Genomic DNA, 22,882 nt, shown 5'->3' with positions numbered 1-22,882 from the left:
TAACAGTAACACGTTATATAATTAGATACAAGTATTACAAACCCTCACCATTAAAGTTTATAAAATAGGGGAGGGGTATGCTGCTAGTTTTTGATATACCGGGATGCCTCTGTCTTAGTTGCACGGTTGCACGCTAGAACTGTCATTCTAATTTCTGTGGCGCCCCGCAGACGTATCAAGTTCACTGATACTAGTTGACATTAAATGACAGAAGTGTATTGGCCGTATGAATTAACACTTTATGACAACAAATCATGCCACAATGGCAGGCGTGGCAGTATTTAATTCACTATTTACAGTTAAGCACACTTTTAACTTTGACCCGATGAGTGAGATGCTATTTGCTATACTTTTACTTTTAGACACATATATATTATTTAAATGATTTGTAGTTGTCGCCGTCGGAAGATAGGCATTACCCCCCCCCCCCCCCCCCCCCCCCCCCCCCCCACACACACACACCGATGGAAGGCGAATTATTATATTACTGGCCATCCCAGATGGTGGGATCTTCCGACGTCTATGTATTCATATATTTACCTTGTACTGCTTCTGTAAAATGAAACAGTAAGCTACATAAGGTGTTAGAACGAGCACAAGTAAACTGTCATGTATAATATTTCGGCTGTTTCTGTCTCTTGTTAAAGTTTCTGAGTTCCTCCACAAACGAGTTCACTCTGGTTTGAAGCCGTTTGTTGTCCTCCATCAGCGAATACAGCAGGTGCTGCCTCACCTCCCACGCCGTCATCACTGGGGGCCGGGAATAAAACTGTTCCAACTCGCTCATCTCTCGCAGCTGTTTCCGAGACCTCGCCAATCCAGCACTACCGCTATAGCGACCAGACGAGCTCTCGGAGCGAAGACACCTCGCCGGAACGGACACGGGGCGCGGGCCAGGCACATGCGACAAGACGGGCGAGTGGGGGGTGTAGTCTGTGGAATGATTCACTCTTTGAGTTTTCGGTTCAGCAGCCGGAGCTGAGGATTGAACCGTGGCAGACGCTGCCCGACGTCCTGTCCAGTTCTCCCCGTCTACGGAAGCCTGGAACACGCTGGACGACCTTCTGAGTCGAGGGATCGTCACGTTGAAGAGGTTCTTAGCGCTGAACTTGTCGCGCTCCTTCTGAATGCGCTTCAGAGTCTTACTGACCTCTTTAGATCTGTAGGGACCTTGCTCGTTGTCGTCACCAGACGTCGACTGTTTACAGAAACTGTTGTACAGGTCGACCGCGTCTACAGACCTGTTGTTGATGATCTCCTTGAGCGTCTCGAACTGCTCGGCCTCTCTCCTGGCCTCCTCGATCTCCTGACACTTGTTCCGCTCCACCTTGTGCTGCTCCTGGTGCAGCGTGCCCAGCTGAGTCTCCAGGATGTCGTCCAGTTCCTCGTTACCCCGGTACGTCAGGCTGTAGTCCATCCTGACGGACCTCTTTACGTGATGTGGCTCCTCCATCGGCAGATGTTACGTTGTGCGGCTGTAGTCCAGCTTAACAGACCTCTTCACCCCTCCGTGTTATAGTAATACGTTACGTTGTGCGGCTGTAATCCAGTTTAACAGACCTCTTCACCCCTCCATGTTATAGTAATACGTTACGTTGTACGGCTGTAATCCAGTTTAACGGACCTCTTCACCCCTCCGTGTTATAGTAATACGTTACGTTGTGCTGCTGTAGTCCAGTTTAACGGACCTCTTCACCCCTCCGTGTTATAGTAATACGTTACGTTGTGCTGATGTAGTCCAGTTTAACGGATCCCTTCACCCCTCCGTGTTATAGTAATACGTTACGTAGTGCTGCTGTAATCCAGTTTAACGGACCTCTTCACCCCTCCGTGTTATAGTAATACGTTACGTTGTGCTGCATCTGTGTTATAGTAATACATTACGTTGTACTGCTGTAGTCCAGTTTAACAGACCTCTTCACCCCTCCGTGTTATAGTAATACGTTGCGTTGTGCTGCTGTAATCCAGTTTAACGGACCTCTTCACCCCTCCGTGTTATAGTAATACGTTACGTTGTACGGCTGTAATCCAGTTTAACGGACCTCTTCACCCCTCCGTGTTATAGTAATACGTTACGTTGTGCTGATGTAATCCAGTTTAACGGACCTCTTCACCCCTCCGTGTTATAGTAATACGTTACGTTGTGCTGCTGTAATCCAGTTTAACGGACCTCTTCACCCCTCCGTGTTATAGTAATACGTTACGTTGTGCTGCTGTAATCCAGTTTAACGGACCTCTTCACCCCTCCGTGTTATAGTAATACGTTACGTTGTGCTGCTGTAATCCAGTTTAACGGACCTCTTCACCCCTCCGTGTTATAGTAATACGTTACGTTGTGCTGCTGTAATCCAGTTTAACGGACCTCTTACGTGATGTGGCTCCTGCGTGTGATTGTTACCGGTTGCAGCAAATATCCAAGGCTTAGATATCTGTAAAATAAGTAAAGAACGTGTCTTTAAAAAGTAGCTTTTGTATCAGGAAACATGGATTATCAGAATATCGAACAAATAACATGGTTGCATTTTTAATTGATTGTTACTCCAGAAGTAAAATTGTAGAAATTAAAAATCAAGGTAGGAAAATGTGGCCTCAATAGCAGTGTAAAACATGCTAATAAAAACGTATAAATTGCGCATAAATAGTACCAAAAGATGTTTTCTTCAACCCGTTCATCCTAACTGATAATTAACAAATTGCTGGAGTGTCATAAAACAAGTACCAAAACAAAATATTCCCGTCCCCTTCTTCTTCATCCGTCTCGATAAATATCTTTCTGATGTTTCGTCTTATTGGCCCTGTTGTTCACGCAAATCAAAGACTTTATAGGATTATTAATATTGCGACGGATTGAACCCAATTACAACAGCCTGGTTGAAATATCGATAAGAAAAGCCGAAAGAAAACTCGCGATGTTATCAATTGCTCAGTAGTTTCACAAGAGACTAAAATAACTCTTATTATTGTAACTACAGTGTGTTTGCAATGGAAACAACCCGAAATAAACGTATGAGAAAAAATAACATCGATATTAGCATACAAATTGAAAGAAAAGAAAAAGAAACAAAAATCATTTGGGCAGCATCTAAAATCTACGTTCCAGCCAGTGCTCCATAACTGGTGTAACGATGCCGTAGTATGTACTGTCCTGTCTGTCGGATGGTGTATATAAAAGATATGTTGCTAATCGAAAAGAGTAGCCCATGAAGTGGCGACAGCGAATTTCCCCTCTCAATATATATATATATATATATATATATATGTCCGACGCTATATAACCGTAAAAACAATGTGTTGAGTGCGTCGTTAAATAAAACATTTCTTTCCTAAAATCTAATACACTTTTACAAACTTGGCATAAAGGTAAAGTACACACTATACTAAACATCAAGGTAGACAAAAATCTTGAATTAAAACTTGGCGTCACTTAAGCAATATTAGAAAGACATTGACCTCATGTTATAAAAATATAACCGACAGTGAGAGATATGATCTGTAGGTATTATAACCAAGCGTAAACACGACTAGGTCTAACATTGTCCTTACCGATGAATGCGAGTCGTTTATTTCCTTAAATACTACCCACTTAGAAACGCCAACCTGTTGCATGCTAACTCTAAATGGACCGGGTATTCAACGTCGTGTTACTCTACAGTTCTAAGATAGACCACCTGTTTGAGTTTAGTGTCGAGTTTCGCCGCCAGTCAGTACTGTGTGTAGATTGTGTAGACTGAATAACCAAAGAAAAGCGAATACTAATATAGTTCTCTTTAATTTAACATTATTATTTGTTTGTGTGTGTCTTTGTTTTTGTTATGGGTTTTTTCTGTCCTGGACAGGAGATCTGGTGAAAACCAAAACTTGTGCCCAGAATGGACGTGCCTGAATCTTTAGCTGATATGGGCACGTTAATAGAATTTTCCTTCATCCTGGTTTTGATTTTGTTGTTTTTGTTTTAACCTAAATAACAGGATTTTAAAATACGTGGTTTTCTACTACACCACATTGTACACGGTTTGGCTAAAGCTTATTTTCTTTCTTCAAACAGCAGTTTCTCCACGTGTAGATATCTCTCTGCGTGTATAATCACCTACCGGTTCGTCCGGGATTCCGAAAGGAAACGAGTCAATTCTAAAATTCGCGATATGTTGGTCTATTCTGAATTTACAAACATCCTGACAATTCCACATAATCTAGTTCTAACATATACTTACTAAACTCCCAGTTTTATCAACTAGTTCTAAAAGATATCTACTAAATCCCCCGTTTCATCAATTATTTCTAAAAGATATCTACTAAACTCCCAGTTTCATCAATTATTTCTAAAAAATATCTACTAAACTCCCAGTTTCATCAATTATTTCTAAAAGATATCTACTAAACTCCCATCAACACCAAACTGTGACGAGTAAATTAGAACCTCTATAAACACAGGCTTTAAATCCAATTACAACAGATGATCAGAAATGGTTTGTCTAAGCAAGAAACAATATATTTCAGTCAGACGTATTGTGCAATACTGTGGAATTCAGTGTATAAGAGTACAGGAGACATTTGTCGCCCTGTTATTTGAGAATATCACTAACAGGTAACAGAATGACGTTAGTGGAATTATTTTTATGCAGTGGATTCCAGGTATTGTTGAATATACATAACACCATAAGCTGTGCTCTTGCTGTGAATACACGTATGCCCTTTTCCGGTAATGAATAAAATATTAAATGAACATGCATAGACATTGTTCCGTGTAATAAAAGAAAATCGACATTATTTTTTCCAGCTCTGTTTAACAGCTTTAAAACATTCAATAGACTCATATCAAGATAGGCATCATTATATTTATGCTTATCTGTTACGATAAAATTGTGTGACAGAGAAATCCAAATAGGGTCTGATACAGCATATCCTACAACTAGGATTAAATTCCACTATATACACTTATCTCACTACACTATAAACACAGGAGAAGGTTTTGAAAGATCGAATATTATTTTTACGTATGGTAACAATGTTCTGAGCTTTTGTAAACGCTTAGTTTTTTTAAAAATTTTTTATTAAGATTGCCATACGACCGTCCGTCCGTCCATACATCTATATCAGTCTCAACACAATAGTAGCGAACCTCGTTCACAGAAAACTCTCTTTCCTACGGCTGTCCAGCAGTGGACCTGGTGATATTCTTCTGACAGATGTGACTCCCAAACAAATCCAAAAAGACATTACCTAAATGGGTTGCAGAAACGAAACTGTAGAACGAGCATTGTGAATGACCCCACATGAATAAGTCGTCTAAAAGAAGAAAGATGGCGACTATATAAAGTTAAATATGGGAACAATATTTCAATAAATTATTTCCACAGTTGATGAAAAGGGGTTGTATGCAATGGTCTCTGAATGTTGTCTGTTAATCAGTTGAAAAAAACCCGTCGACATGTCAAGTTGCAACTTAAAGAAGTTCCTGAACGATTTATTAGTAAAGATGTTAAGCAAGATCAAACATGGTTTCATCATTCTGGTTGCGAAACAAACAAGATATTATGTTTACCTACAGGCAGGCATGAGGCGGCACTATGTAAACAAATGTTTACCTGTAGACAGACACGAAACGGTACTATGGAACCAATTGTTTGCCTGTACACAAACACGAGACGGTATTATGAAACAAATGTATACCTGTTCACAGACAAGAAACTGTACTATGTAAACAAATGTTTACCTGAAGACAGCCACGAAACGGTATTATGGAAACAATTATTTACCTGTCCACAAGAACGAGACGGTATTATGGAAACAATTATTTACCTGTCCACAAGAACGAGACGGTATTATAGAAACAATTATTTACCTGTCCACAAAAACGAGACGGTATTATAGAAACAAATGTGTCCACCGACAAAAAACCCTCCAAAACCCCCGGTACTATGGAAACAAATGTTTACCCCTGATCTAGCAATTGCTGGCAGTATGGAAACGGACAATGTTTACCCTTGGACAGACTCTGATAATGTTTACTTGTGAACAGGTAGGCCTACTGGCTAGCTCCATGGAAACAGATATTGTTTACTTATAGACAGAAATACAATTTAACGGGCCAGTTATTCTTGTACATATTCTTGCTTCGACTTTTCATTGCTTAAGAATGGCTCTGTAGAAAAGTCCTTCTATTAGTTTCCGGTGTTGACGCCGTATTCGGGATATGGATTGTTAGCGTCCAGCCTGCCGTCTGCTCGGGTGGCCGTGTTGGATCTGATTAAAACGTTCTTACATGTCACATTAGTCCAGTGATTTCGCGTCGACAATCGCCACTAAACTCGCCCCTCGCGTCTCCTATTCACTCCAGTTACAGACTTTCATTACCACTGATTCTGTGAAGTGATATGTAAACAATAAATAAACTGGTTATTTGTCAGGCGAAACGCACTTGATAAACAGAACTGGTTTCCAGTGAAAGAAAGCGAGCCAATATTTGCAACGGTCTATAAGCTGTCTGTGTGTATCGTAAGGGCACCAAATACTCGATAGCCTTTACTTAAAAATAAACAATGATCAGTTCGGACAAACACGACTTGTTCAGTAAACACATATGCCTACTTTCTAGACGAAAGAATATATGTCATACAGTAAGGAAAGAAATATTTGCTTAAAGGTCCTATGTCCAAGTTAAAATAATATTGAGTTATTTTCACATTTATTTGTAATAAATAACTACACATTAATCGATTCCACGCATAATTTTTCCATAATTAACTCAAGAATAATAATTTTCAAAAGTCTTGTACTGGACGACAAGAGGGGTTTCCCGAATAATCTGTGGCTAAATATAGCATGGCCACCATTTTTGTTTATTTGTCAGTAGTCTGCAATGAATTATGGAAAAAACTTTTTTTACATTTATTTGTGATAAATGACTACGAATTGATTGATCCCACGCAACTGGACGACAAAGGAGGGGGTGGGGGGTGGGGGGGGGGGGGTGGAGGGGGTGTTTCCCCAAATAATTTGTGGCTAAATATAGCATGGCCACTATCTTTGTTTCTTGTGTCAGGTGATTGCAAAACATTCTTGGTAAACTTAGTATGTTCAATGTGTACTCATAAAACAGTGACGTTACTAGTTAAAGCGTGTGACACACTCTCAAGATTCCCGTCTAAAATACATATTTTTCTACTAGTAAATGGAATTATTTGGTCGTAATTGTTTATAGGCATATAACTGTATAAACTTCATGTGTCAAAACAAAATTTAATAAATATTTTTGGCGAGAACCTACATTATTGGAACTCTGACATAACACCGTTAACGACCCTTGATCGCTTTTTGCAAAACGGCTATGTAGTATCTAATATGGTTATTTCAACACGTGGTCTAGAGAAAAACAAATCCGCTGATGTTGATCCCACCAACAAGCAGCAAGAGATCGTTCACATACACTTTTCCCCAGAAAACCCCAGCACATACCAGAGATTTTGATATACCAGTCTTGGGAAACTGGTTGGGGAATAAACGTAAGCAATCGTCAGCAAGACAGTATCAGCTACATTTATCACCCAGTGCGAGACAACTTGTACTTTAAAGCTAAACGACAAAACATTATTCCATTATCAAAATCGTATTTCTGCACAAGGTAGAGTCGAAAGGATGTTAGGCGTAATTGCTTCCATGATCTACGATCAGGTGATCGTCCTTAGGAGGATCGCCACTTCCATAGGAGATTCGTAAAAGAAGGGTTCATTCATCCTGCACATCCGACGCCATATATCCGTAAATAAAATGTGTTGAGTGCGTCGTTAAATAAAACATTTCCTTCATCCTGCACCACCCGTGAGAGGACTGCCACTCACAAGACAACTTAGAAAATAAGAACTTGTCCTGTGTATGTAAAATGTATATAAAACACTTCTTACTGCCGTATTGTTTTTATATATACCCCCACAACTACAAGACAAAAAGCGTTACACAACGCATCAGCTAATTAATAACATGCCATGTTAAATTGTTTTCTTTCTTTTTGAGGGGTGGTGGTGGGGGGCTTGCGATGCTTTTTAACAACAAAATTTCAACTATGCATAGTCTTGGATGAGTGCTTGCATAACATATTTTGTTTTAATAGCTTTCTTCGACACTAACAATATTAATCATTTATAATATACAAGGCCATATTTAAAAACAAAATGTCGACCAACACGAAAAGCTACAGTTTCCCCAATATTTCCGTGTTTCCTATTATTATGTGGTAGAACTAGCGTGTGCGCACGCATGCAGGCATTCACACGCTCATACAAACACACGCATACACAAAACGGCTTAGCAACAGATAACGTACACATTTATGTCAAAGGAAACACGCATCAACTGTACATAATATAGTTAACGTGTAAGAAACAAATATTTTGCATGCCAAATTTTTAAGTCTCGTGTAACTAGAAACAGAAGCATTCTAAAAAAATACTCCACCTCCCCGCCAAAATTCAATTCACTACTAAATACACAAACTCACAAACACGGGCACACACACCCACACGCGCGCACACACACGCACACACACACACACACACACATGCACACGCACCAGTCCCAAGACGAGGTTTGCTTATAATTAACACAGACGGTATTTGCTTATAATTAATATTTACAAAACGTTTCTATAGATCAATGTTTGATCATCCAAATATAACATATTATGACATTTTAATACATAACGTAAACAGATTCGGTTTTACCTGAAAACATCTGCTTTCTAAATAACTGCCTCTGTTATATTCCTTACGTCAGTCTGCAGCTGGGTAACGCAATTCTCCTACTCCTTAATACATCCAGTGTAGAGAAAACAGCCGCTTTAGAGCTGTCTGTTACTCCTTACATCCAGTGTAGAGAAAACAGATGTTTTATAGCTGTCTGTTACTCCTTACATCCAGTGTAGAGAAAACAGATGTTTTATAGCTGTCTCTTACTCCTTACATGTAGTGTGGAGAAAACAGATGTTTTATAGCTGTCTGTTACTCCTTACATCCAGTGTGGAGAAAACAGATGTTTTATAGCTTTCTGTTACGCCTTGCATCCAGTGTAGAGAAAACAGATGTTTTACAGCTTTCTGTTACTACTTACATTCAATGTAGGTTAAACAGATGTTTTATAGTTGTCTGTTACTTCTTACACCCAGTGTAGAGAAAAGAGATGTTTTATAGATGTTTGTTACTCCTTACATCCAGTGTAGAGAAAACAGATGTTTTATAGCTGTCTGTTATTCCTTACATCCAGTGTAGAGAAAACATGTTTTATAGCTGTCTGTTATTCCTTACATTCAGTTTAGAAGAAAAACGTCTGTTTTGACACTGTTATTCCTTACATACAATTAGAGAAAACAACTGTTTACAATTTCATGCCTATTCCTTGAACAGACAGCTATTTCAACTGTGAACAATTTCCGGTATGGTATCTTCTTTCCTTTACACAAACAATTAACGCGTTTAGTTTTTAAATGGAAACGGAAAGTTTATTCCTTAATTATCAGTGTCACTATTATACTTAAACCTAAACTGAACTGACCGACTAAAACTGTAGCACGTCCTCCACACTGAAGGTAAATGACGTGTCACTATATTATATATCGACTATCTCCGTTGTAGGTGTGCAGTGAGAGTGTATTAAAGATCGACTACCTGACATTTGTCACTGGGGCATACCAACAACCACTGCACCTTCGACTTAACCGCAGATTAAACGACACTGGGCGACACGGGTTTCCTTTCTCGATCATTTCACTGCGTGTTTATTCATAGTGAGTTAATATTAGTCATTGTATGGGCCGCCAGTGGGTCGGATCTCGAGTGGAACTTTGTTTTCGTTTCGCACATTCCCTTTGAGATACGGGCGGGTGGGATAATCCCGGCACATGAAAAGAGGAGACACAAAACGTGTAATCTAACGGTGCATGCATCGACAGATTCAATTTAAAACTCTTCTCCGGATTGGTCAGATCTTATTTTCATTTTTGCTGCGGCTTTATCGATCTCTACGGGATTTTCTGATCATATCGTGTGTACTATCTAGACTAGTATAGCAAACACGCGAAACGCACAATTGTGAACTTAGGTGTTGAATTTCCATTGTACAAGATTGTACAGGAATAGACCACGAACAATCAGTGAATGGTGGAAAGGGTTTCAAAAATATATTAATTATTTGTCCTATCCACTAGGACTTTATTTGATCTAATCGAAGACAGATTGTATAGGTTATAAATACAAAACAACTGAGCACAACATACTAAGCGTATGAGACAGGGGGCGGGGGAGGCAACTGACCCTCCCCCCAAGTGCTAAAGCAAATCATCAAATTCGGGCAAAACTGATACAGATATTCGGGAAAAATGTGCTAACCTGAGACATTTTTACCACGTTTGTTCCATCATTTTACCTGCAAAATCTATGTACAAACGTGTAGTGATTCGTTTGCAACCCTATATAGCTGTTTGACAGTAATGCTAATATGTTGTCATCCAGATTCGGGCATTTATGTTTTGTTTGTGGGGGAAAACGGCCTGGCCCCCTACAAATGGAAGCCCGTACGCCTGTGTGCAATGTAGTTGGTGACAGTGTTAAATTTTGTTTTATTTTTGTATCTGTAGCCATGCATTTTATCGTTCTGAGACGTTTTCGTCTATATACTAGTATTTGTAAAATGGCGATTTCATTGTTTTAAATCAAAGTGGATATCTGTGATTGTAAGTAACAGGTTTAGTTCAGTATATAGATACTGTGTAGTTGGAGATCGTATACACCCATGTGAGATAAACAATACACTAATTATTTTATATTAAATCCAATTAGATACAAACTTTAATTCTGATTATTATGAATAAAGATCCACTTTTTCCAAAAACGCACCCACAAACGTCCCTGGCTAAGCCACGGAATATAACAATTGTACATCATTTATTTCTAAATAGCAACACGCTTAAGGGGCAGTTAAACATAAAATATTAAAACAAAGCCATGTGCTAATTTCTAGAAGTCCTAACCATGGGGATACTGCAAGAGGATGTTTCTCTGGTGTGTTACTGACTACCTATACATCACTAGGGAATACCTCTGCATATTATCAATAATTATAGCTACTGTATTGCATACCCACCAATAACGGTGCCATTGAACTGAAACAGTTGTCTAAATATTCACGTCGTGTTATGGTTGGGAATGAAGCTGATACTCGGGTAATGACCTGAAAGTAAACGTTCTGTAATTATTACAAACCATCAGGCTGATAATGAATGATGCATTATATTGTAGTCATTTTAATAAATGAAATATTGATAAGCCAGCAAACAATTATAACTTGAAATTTGGAAAGGAAAATCTCTTTCATCACTAAAGCTTAGTAATTTAATTTTCAAGTGATTTCATTTTCTATTGCAACAACGAAGCATTAATGTTAAATATATTTTGAAGGAAGAATTCAGTTTTACAATAAAGGGACCAAATCATGATTCAGTATGATATGCTACCCTACAAAGAAATATTGTGGACCAACATATCACTGTTTGGTTTGTGTTGATACATATGGGTGACACCTAACTGTGTGGAGTATTTCAAGTCTAACATTTCAATAAAACTTGCACACTGAGTCAATTAGTGGGTCAAATTACGGTACTTTTTGTCGTCGTAGATTTCAATTTTAATTTTCACTGAAATCATCCGTTTGTTGTAACAATGTATTGAACATGTTTTATGTTATAATGACAGTGGTTTGCAGTCAATTGAATTCTCTGTAAAATGTGAGTTATTTTATAAAAATTGGTCATCAAGTTCAAAACTTATTGCAATTTATATAAATATACTAGTTCATTATGCTTTTTTCAAAGACAGTCTATACCTCATGCTATATGAAAATAAGTGAAATTAAATCATGTTGCACTGAATTTTCTCACAAATAATTAGTATTTATAATTTAGGAATAAAAAGTGCAAAAATGTTTAACGTTATTTTTTGTTACAAAATTATGGCACCTTATAGATTTGTTACAGAAACATATGTGGTGGTCGTAACCATGTAATATTTTTTGACTTAATCAAAAGGATTCTACATCCAATTGAGGTCAGATGTACAGAGAAACTCTGCAAAGTAATAGAAATGTGAAGTAGCTAAAGGATTTGAAAATAATATACACTGAACGTGGATTTGTAGTGTCTGTAACTGTAGAGTCCGTAACCTGTCAAAAAGCATCATTATAAATTTAGATACTTTATAAAATATACCAAAATATGTACTTAAAATTTTATTCTATTTTATTGGGTACGGCTACAACATGTTAAAATAAGAACAAACAGAAATAGTACAGCTGAATTGATAATTGTTATTTCATCCAGCACTCACCCCCAATAAGAACAAACAGAAATAGTACAGCTGAATTGATAATTGTTATTTCATCCAGCACTCACCCCTAATAAGAACAAACAGAAATAGTACAGCTGAATTGATAATTGTTATTTCATCCAGCACTCACCCTAATAATAACAAACAGAAATAGTACAGCTGAATTGATAATTGTTATTTCATCCAGCACTCACCCCTAATAAGAACAAACAGAAATAGTACAGCTGAATTGATAATTGTTATTTCATCCAGCACTCACCCCTAATAATAACAAACAGAAATAGTACAGCTGAATTGATAATTGTTATTTCATCCAGCATTCACCCCTAATAATAACAAACAGAAATAGTACAGCTGAATTGATAATTGTTATTTCATCCAGCACTCACCCCTAATAATAACAAACAGAAATAGTACAGCTGAATTGATAATTGTTATTTCATCCAGCACTCACCCCTAATAATAACAAACAGAAATAGTACAGCTGAATTGATAATTGTTATTTCATCCAGCACTCACCCTAATAATAACAAACAGAAATAGTACAGCTGAATTGATAATTGTTATTTCATCCAGCACTCACCCCTAATAATAACAAACAGAAATAGTACAGCTGAATTGATAATTGTTATTTCATAGAGCACTCACCCCTAATAAGAACAAACAGAAATAGTACAGCTGAATTGATAATTGTTATTTCATCCAGCACTCACCCCTAATAATAACAAACAGAAATAGTACAGCTGAATTGATAATTGTTATTTCATAGAGCACTCACCCCTAATAAGAACAAACAGAAATAGTACAGCTGAATTGATAATTGTTATTTCATCCAGCACTCACCCCTAATAATAACAAACAGAAATAGTACAGCTGAATTGATAATTGTTATTTCATAGAGCACTCACCCCTAATAAAAACAAACAGAAATAGTACAGCTGAATTGATAATTGTTATTTCATAGAGCACTCACCCCTAATAATAACAAACAGAAATAGTACAGCTGAATTGATAATTGTTATTTCATAGAGCACTCACCCCTAATAATAACAAACAGAAATAGTACAGCTGAATTGATAATTGTTATTTCATCCAGCACTCACCCCTAATAATAACAAACAGAAATAGTACAGCTGAATTGATAATTGTTATTTCATAGAGCACTCACCCCTAATAAAAACAAACAGAAATAGTACAGCTGAATTGATAATTGTTATTTCATACAGCACTCACCCCTAATAATAACAAACAGAAATAGTACAGCTGAATTGATAATTGTTATTTCATAGAGCACTCACCCCTAATAATAACAAACAGAAATAGTACAGCTGAATTGATAATTGTTATTTCATCCAGCACTCACCCCTAATAATAACAAACAGAAATAGTACAGCTGAATTGATAATTGTTATTTCATAGAGCACTCACCCCTAATAATAACAAACAGAAATAGTACAGCTGAATTGATAATTGTTATTTCATACAGCATTCACCCCTAATAATAACAAAATGATGACTAGCAGGACATTACTCATGCTGAAAATATTTCTCAATTGTGTTGAGTGTTTAGCTAATTTGTAACTTGCATAACCAATTAAGTTCACAATGAGACATAACATAGAAGACAGAATCCTACCAATAACATACTAGGGGTGTTTTACATTCAGTAAGGATTCTCTGTAGTGTTCGTAATCAAACAAGTAATATAGAAACTTTGTGGTAAACGTTAACTTGCCCACAACTACGTGATTAAATGTCAACAGTAATACCAATAAGACATAGATTTCATATGAATATGATATATATTTTAGCAAATTACCATTTGATTACTTCTTTTTTTTCAGAGTTTAAAGTGAAATTTAAAAAAAAGAAAAATTAGTCAAATAATTCCTAAAATTTACTTTTACATACAAGTTATATAAAGTAAATAAATTAAGTTACACTAAAACATAATACAATTAGCAAGCTTGATACTATTTTGAAAATAAATATGTTCAGTTGATTGGTCATGGACATTACCAGATATCACATCCGATTTGAAACAGTTACTATTAATAATAATCTCAAACATTTTAAAACTGTATTTTTTAAATATGGGAAATGTTATTTGTTTGGTTTCAAACCTTTTATAGCTATATTCAAAGTTCGATGATTTTGTTCAAATTTATGATTACCTTTGAGTTTTAACAAGGTTATTGTTTAATGGTATTAACAAAAATACCATTTATTTTCTGACTGTTTCATGAACATTTTAAGCTAAAGAATGCATATTATTACTTTTTTGACTGTATGTATGTTTACATACTGTGTATGTAGATTATGATTTTATATTTAAAACCCAAGTTTTGTTTGGTATTGTACATAACCAGATATTACTGACTGTACTATTGAAGGTTCTTTGTCTGCCTAAGTTGAGTGTAAAGCAGTATATTGTGCCTTAAAATAACACTATTACAAATAGAAATGAAACTATATTTTTAAGTTATCTCAGCACAACTGGTAGATTTATTTTATCTCTTACATTTATATTTATTAGTCATGTGATGCATAAAAGCATACATGGTTCTTTAACAGTCAATTGAATCTTAGATAAAATATATATTATGTTTATAATTGTTCTGAATCGGATAAATACAACGATATTAGTTTGATGAAGTGCATTTATGTCTCTTGTTGTATATAAGATTGTAGTGTCCGTAACCTTAATGTGAAAAAGAAAGAACTACTGTCATAAGCTGTCACGGGGATTCTATAATTCCCGTAACCGAATAAAACACGATTATCAAAATGTCTCTCCTACTTGTATATCTATTAGATCTCTCTGTAACAGGCTGTTAAACCCTAGTATGGCTCGTCTCTAGGTATGATCAGAGATACGATCTTATATAAAGTATATATTATTATAGCACGTTAGTTCTCTAGAAAACACAACAAAAACACAATACACTTTGGAATCTGTATTAATCTACGCTGACAAATGTACAGCAGTAGTAGTTAATTAATAACAGCAATAATAACAACCCAGAACTGATCACTTAATTAGTTAATCTCTAGGTGTCTAGTTACACAATATGCGAATCACTTCACCGTTACACCACACCCACACGTGTGATAATTGAGAAACGCTTCCCGGAGAAGTTAATTAATAAAGGAATTACAACACCATTCCTAACTGGTTAATTTTTAGTTAACCCTTACTACTCGTTCAGTAACGTGTGATAATTTAGAAACGCTTGCAGGGGAACTTAATTAATAAAGGAATTACAGCTCTATTTCTAACGGGTTAATTTTTAATTAACCCTTAACTACTCTTTCAGTAATCTTGTAACACAGAATTAATACTTATCACAATAAAGACAATAACCTACAGTGTACCTAGGTCCGCTAGGATGACTGGCTAAGCTTTATATTACCAAATACTCGTATAATGTTAGAACAAAAAGTCTACGATTTACTTTGTCAGATGACCGAAGACACTGTCTAAAGAATATTGGTATAATACAGTATTAAAATATTTAAAGTCACATCAATCACATCAAGGTTATACACAGAGCAGAAAATATATTTACCAAAGTCCAAACGGACTAACGTTCCCTCGGAGCCTTCCTATTCGTTCTCCTCGATATCTCTAAAACACTAGCTATTTATTATAAATCAGGATTTTGCCTGGGGGTACAAGGCGGTACCTCACGTATCATCTCATATTCTACATCTACTAGAGTCGGTATATTTCTCTCTGATCGTCAGTCTGGCTGTCGCCAACCGCGAGCAATCTCCTGGCCATAAACAGCACTACCGGAGATATTACGTAACTACTAGCCACATGGCCTCCGCACCTGGCTGAGGGTGTATATTAGGCGTACCGATCGAGGACGGTCGCGCAGAAGTCTTACGTAACAAGTTGCCCATCTGGGCTACGGGCAATAAACTGCACACGGCCCTCTAACACAATTAAAATCGCCACAGGCGAAACAAATTTAAGAGCATGTTCCGTGACATAAGCATAAACTTGGAATTATAATTCCCATTGATACATTTTCCAATAGTGAAATAGTCATACTTTTACTGAAATAAACTTTAGTTCGATCTACCATGAACTGTTGATACAAACAGAAATGAACTTTAAAGCATGTTATAGATATGGTACCGGTATACCATAATAGTACATTTATGGCAAAGATACAATATTTAAGTTTTACAACAATAATTACACCATTAATGTGTTGAAATACATTAAAAGAAGTAAATAAACATTCATTTACTTGGTGTTTTTGTAAAAATAAAATTTATTTTGTCATGGTCTCATAGTACCAGTGTAGTGTCTATAACCACCCTTTGTTGGCAGATGAAAAAGTCATAACGTTTTTGTCAGTGACATTTGGTGAACACAAATTTGGACTTAAAACTTTTAAACAGTATACATCAGAAAAATATAAGTTTTGAGAACTACAATTAAACTTTATTTTTGGACCCATGTGGAAGTGAATGGTGCCCTTTATTATAAAAAAAGCCGACAAGCTAAACAACAGTAAGATCGTCTGAAGTTTGGTGACAAAAGTGGCGAATGTTATTTTGCGAATATTGTAAACTGAATTAATTTATGTTAAGTTAATAAACAATAACACGCCATCGCAATATTTCAGAAAAAAAAAATCATTCTTATGGTTTTGACGTCATATTCATTGCGTCTACAACTTGTTTGCTACCTCGTTGGTTCAATCATACATTGTTGTTGATACTGTCGAATACAAATTTATGTTCATTTACTTTGCGTTACATTATGTTTTACGTGTCTTACTAAAATATGTCTAGCTTAGTCTACGATTTTGGCGCCAAAACCTGCGACTGGTTTTCTAAGAGCAAAGCTATCTCCAGCTTCAGCGTCACTTTCCCAACTCAAGATGTGGCAGATATTGTAATTATAATTTCTTCAAAGTTTTTCCATCTCAGTTTTCATTGTACAAGGTGCAGTTCGAGGGTCGTTTCTCGTACTGCACTAGCGTGGTGTTTATTTAATAGCGGCCTGATCGTTTCCGTCCGACACTTGCGTTTCCTGAACCAATTATTGAGCTATTAAAAGTTCAATTGACAGTGCTTTCCAGGATATGTGTAACTGAAGCTGGAAAAACGATCGCAAATCATCGGAATGATGAATCTCTGAGTTTTAATTAACATCCTTGTTACGGCATTTTTGCAGGCGAGGGCCGCCATGGCTGAGCGTGTACCTGTGTATCCTACACGTGCTCTTCAGCTGATTAAATATTCCATTGTTGAGTGGAGAAAAAACATCCAGCTCTAGTTACCGCGCGATATGGGGAGATCACACGAGAGGCGGGGAAACGAGATTTCATTAAATACATCATTGCGCACGTGCACAAACAGATTCAGCTCGGATAGAGTTTTAATAGGTTTAACTTCGCGTGGTGTGTGAGGTAGGCGGGACCGCGGGCCGGGGACGTGAGCCGGGCATTCTGAACGCAGTTCCTAGAGGCTGGGAGACGCAGCACAAACAAACAGACAGGTATGCCGCAACGACCCGAGCATGGCGCCTGGTTTACCGTATAAACCCGCAGAGAAAAAACAACGTTTTTACAGGTTTCCTGACTTAGTGCCAATTCCAAGAACACATGTATTAATAAAAGAGTTCCGATCTGAAAGAGGCATTAAGAAACACATATAACATACCCACACAAGTCATACCGGACTTTACACATTTACAATCAAACTATTGGCGATTTTATAGAAGTGAGTAAGTAGTGTAATAGGATCCCAAGAGCAGACAAGTAAACTGTCACTATGCTGCATAGAAGAAATAGGATTTGTTTAATTGGTTCCGCTACTTGCAGTATCAATACTTTATGAAATGATATAAATTAAGCAAAAAACGTGAAGGTCGTGTTAGAACATATTTTCTTTAATGCGATAATCACTGAAACTATTTACATTAATACTTTAACCACAGTGTATAATGCGTGACAATCTATTATCTTGCTTATATTTTCTTTAAAAAGATCGCTGAAAATATTTACATCAGTAATACAAGCACAATGTACAATGCTGGATAATCTACTTGCGTGTCTATATTTTCATTCATGAGATATCACTAAAAGTATTTACATTAGTAATACCATGACAATGTACAATCCGGGATACTCTATGAACGTGACTTTATTAGTAGGACAGCCAGTGCACCACGACTGGCATATCAAAGACCGTGATATGTACTACCCTGTCTGTGGGATGGTGCATATACAAGATCCCTTGCTGCTAATCGGAAAGAGTAGCCCATGAAGTGGCGACAGCGGGTTTCCTCTCTCAATTTCTGTGTGGACCGTAACCATATGTCTGACGCCATATAACCGTAAATAAAATGTGTTGAGTGCATCGTTAAATAAAACATTCCCTTCCCTTCCTTCCTTCCTTATTAGTAGGAATAGCAAGTAAGGTTATGAAACGTTTATCTCGAGGACAAGCTCTGATTTCGCCAGTAATTGTATACATGTCAAAGTCTAGTCAGCAATTAATGTTAAAATAAAAAGTAAAACATAAAAAAGAAAAAAAGATCACATAAAGGTAAAAATGATAACAATATAAAATTATAAATCTATAGATGGCCATAGGAAATACGTTTTCGGTATCGGTCTTAGTTTGTTTATATGTTGATGTTTGAACAATTCATTCACATAAACAAATGTAGAAACTAAATGTACATGTGAATTGTTTATATGTTGATGTTTGAACAATTCATTCACATAAACAAATGTAGAAACTAAATGTACATGTGAATTTCGTTTAATCATGGTTAAAGGCTGTGACCACTTGGCTGCAAAGCACGGTGATTATTTTTCATTAGTGTTTCACTGTGCGAGTCTACTAGACGTGAGAGAGTTGTATCTAGTGAGTGGAGAATGTTTCTCTGACAACTTCCTCAGTTTGCTGGCGCTAGTTACGGATCAGCGCCGAGCTTTACACGCTTCATTTCATCTCAAGAAGGTTTTCTCTGCCAACGGAAAGTTTATGTTTTCAGGAAATATTTGTTTTAGACATCTGACATTAGGAGAGAAAAAAAGTAGGATTTTGGACGTGCAAATGAAGCGAGTAATTGGTGAGAATTCTTATTGCAAAAGGCTCTATTCCGACTGAGTGATTATGAGAGACCACGTGTAATGGCTTGGTGTTGGCTACCGTGTAGCCATGCATCATGTCAGCGTGTCAACCAACGCCCAGCTTAACGAGCGCCCTCTAGGGGTGACTTCGGGACACGGGTTCCGGGCCACTGCTGGCCGAATATCTCATAGGGTCAGCACTTTCTGACCAGCACCTAGACAGACGTCTTGACAACCAGTTTACACCGAGATAATCACCGAATTATTTCTATACTCCATCTAGTGCTAAACAAACCCCATAGTATATAAAAATGATGGTCTGTGCTATCTTGATCGTAAGAAATGAATATATAAGAACCTTTGTTGCTTTTGGTAAAATCAGGAATGGACAGGCTAGAGGATTACGCGCGTTAGCCACAGTGTGGGTACAAGTATGCAGAACAAGGCGGATACGGCTGTAGCCACCCGGTTAAAAATCACATAAAAGCGCAATGAGCAATTAGCATTTGCAGTAGCATACATTTATCTATGGACGTTCATTAATTCAATTAGTTTCAACTTATTTTCGTGCTTATATTCAGTTAAGGTTCACGCACGCTGTCTTGGACAGGAACCTCTGCTATCAGGGCTCGTGCTTATAAAACGTTTAGAGTCTAGACTCAATCTCTAATGACGTCACACGCTTACAATTTGTATGGCGTTGTCATGACATTGCTATCTCAGATTCTATTAGAGTCTCGTGTCCAGACTCTAAACGTTTTATAAGCACCAGGCCTTATGTCCGATGGCTTAACCACAACATCACCAAAGCCGGTTTATGGACATTGGCACCAACCGTAAGTATTGGCCATCGTGTTATATTAATGAATGATTATGATGTTGCACAGAATCATCACATGGAAACGCTTTTAAGAACCTTTAGTCCAGTCCAGTTATCAAAACACCATTTAAATAAATTATTCCTATTATAATTGTCACTTTTCGTCACAGAGAAGGCACTTTCATACATAACATGAGAAGGTTAAAAATACTACATCTGTAAGTTCCAGATAGCGTTCACGCTGCATAGCGTCCCAAAACATGACCAGATGGACATCACACTGATTAAAGAATTCATCCAAACTACTGTCATATATATTTATATAACGAGTACACTATAATTCCTATCTGTATTAAATATGTTCCCTAGACACTGCATTTGAACCATTTCATAGCACCACAAACAAGTTTCTAAGCTTGATTTGCCACGCAAAACATAGCTCGTAATGACGTTGTCGCCACAAGAGAAACTTACGCACTATAGGTTCTCTCTCGGTCATCACCAATGTCCCTAGAAGCTAGGTTTAGTGTTTGAGACAGCACATGTTAGATACAAAGATAAGTGAACATAGTCTTAATCAGCAGGTGCAGTCCGACCATTAGCCAAGAGATATACATGGATCGTAGTTTGCCATTACCGCAACAAATCCCTTGATCCCGAGCTTATACAGCTTTAGAGAAAACACTGATCATCAGACTGCACAAGCAGGTCGGTTACAGTTTACTCCGAGTCAATTCAGAATCACCAGACGTATACCCAGACCCTTGTATTATAACTAACTATAGAGACACTATCACAAAACTGATCGAACATTTCCAGATTCACATTAAATTACGTTAGTAACCTATTACATGTATAATCTAAACTGAGACGAATATAAAACGATATGACATATAGAAGGTTCGACATTTCATATAAATTCAAAGGAATTTATTGTGAAGAGCAATATGACTCGGTCATCGACCAATATAATTTATGTTATAAAATGTACAAACTGTGTAAAGTGATATATAGAACAGTGAGTTCATATTCGAAAGAGAGTAACTAATAAGTGTACACAGACAACACATTGTTAGTGCAGAACTCAAGACACCTGCACGTTTCAAAGCATTCATTACTGTGCGGCTGATCATATCAACATGTTTAAATAATCGTAGTTTATTGTCAATCGAGGACCAAATGTCAGTCTACTTTTGAGAGTTGGCATAGGCCAACTGAGCATCTCTCAAATGTTACTTACCATGTTTGTTTGTAATAATTATCCACGTTACAATGTTTATTTGTTTGTGTCATCATGCTTTATAGCTACACATATGTACGTCATGAAAACCCAATCTGATTACAATTAACTCTACTGGGTCTACCAGTAGATCTAACAGCATTGCGTGGACTCCATGTCCAGGTGACATTTCATCTATAAATAACAATTTAAATATCGACCAATTACACTTCGCCTTTTATAGTGTTATTCGGTAGCATACAAATTCTAAAAATATCGGGCGAGACTATTTATGCAATGGGCGAACTTGTTGTTCTATTTCAACAATACAAAAAATAGGGGGGGGGGGGGGGGAGTGCAGTAATAAACTCCGGATTGTATACTAATATAAACAGATATTATGGCTATACCATCACGGTTTTTTTTTTTCGTTTTGGAAACTAATTTTATATAAAATTTTATATTGCAATTAATTTCCGGCATACTTCGTAATTCACCCGAATCATTTCGTATACCCTCGGCATAATCCCGAATGTTTTCAAATTCTTTTCAAATCACTGGAATGATTTTGCAAGTAAAGTTTTGATTGGTCGAATGAAAGGTCAACTGGACATGAGCTCTAATGAGCTGTTAGATCCACATGTAATAGTGGAGCTAAGTTTAATTAGATTGATGAAAACCGAACATTGTTTCTTAAGTTTCCACTTAAGCACTGATTAGCCTTACAGTTAACAACTTTTGTCATACATATATGCATAACACCTGTTGTTCCTAATAAACATACAATAACAGCTCAAACAAAGTGTTTTTTGATAGCCGTCGAGTTCTCTTCTTTATTACCGAACAATCCATTTCAGAATACTTTAACAGGGGCGGATCCAGGATTCTGTAAGGGGGATCACAAAATTGTAAAACGGGCAAGTTTGAGTTTAGCAAAGGCAAATGAGCAAGCTCCCAAAGGTGTTTCGGGAGGCATAGTTTCTGGAACATTTTGAAGATACTCAGGGCAGTTTAGTGTTGTATATTATGAATGATAAATTTAAAAAAAAAGTCAAGAGGGCACTTCACTGGACCCCTGTGACTCTCTCTGGATCTGCCAATGTAACCTATGTAAATATCACAACGTTGAGAAAACAAACGTTCTCAACTTCTATTTTAATACCTAAATGTATAAAGCCTACTTATCTTTTAGAAAATATCACAATGTATGACATTTGTAGACAGTTGCGGGTCACCCAAAACAGAAAAATATACTTCACGAATTTAGTGCACATAAATATGTCATCCCGTAACAGTTATAAATGTAAATTTAGACATTTTTAGAATACGAACAAAACTAAATGAGCATTCTGTTTCGCACACAACTGAA

General features: G+C 36.9%; 1 protein-coding gene across 1 annotated transcript; it reads right to left on the bottom strand.

The window, feature by feature from the left end:
* Positions 1-449: 449 nt before the first annotated feature.
* On the bottom strand, positions 450-9,626 carry LOC121371814. The gene is made up of 2 exons (XM_041497984.1): positions 8,718-9,626; positions 450-2,429 (listed from the first exon to the last, which is right to left on the bottom strand). Exon 2 carries the CDS (start codon positions 1,451-1,453, stop codon positions 608-610), a length of 846 nt encoding a protein of 281 aa, XP_041353918.1. The 5' UTR covers positions 1,454-2,429; positions 8,718-9,626; the 3' UTR covers positions 450-607.
* Positions 9,627-22,882: the final 13,256 nt, after the last annotated feature.

Source organism: Gigantopelta aegis, chromosome 4 (assembly GCF_016097555.1).
Source record: "Gigantopelta aegis isolate Gae_Host chromosome 4, Gae_host_genome, whole genome shotgun sequence".
In the NCBI taxonomy this organism is placed as follows: domain Eukaryota; kingdom Metazoa; phylum Mollusca; class Gastropoda; order Neomphalida; family Peltospiridae; genus Gigantopelta; species Gigantopelta aegis.
Note: the sequence above shows the minus strand (reverse complement) of the source record. Positions and strands in the feature narration are given on the sequence as shown.

Excerpts from the sequence above, each read along its gene's own strand:
- LOC121371814 (XM_041497984.1), bottom strand. The coding sequence starts at position 1,453 with ATGGAGGAGCCACATCACGTAAAGAGGTCCGTCAGGATGGACTACAGC.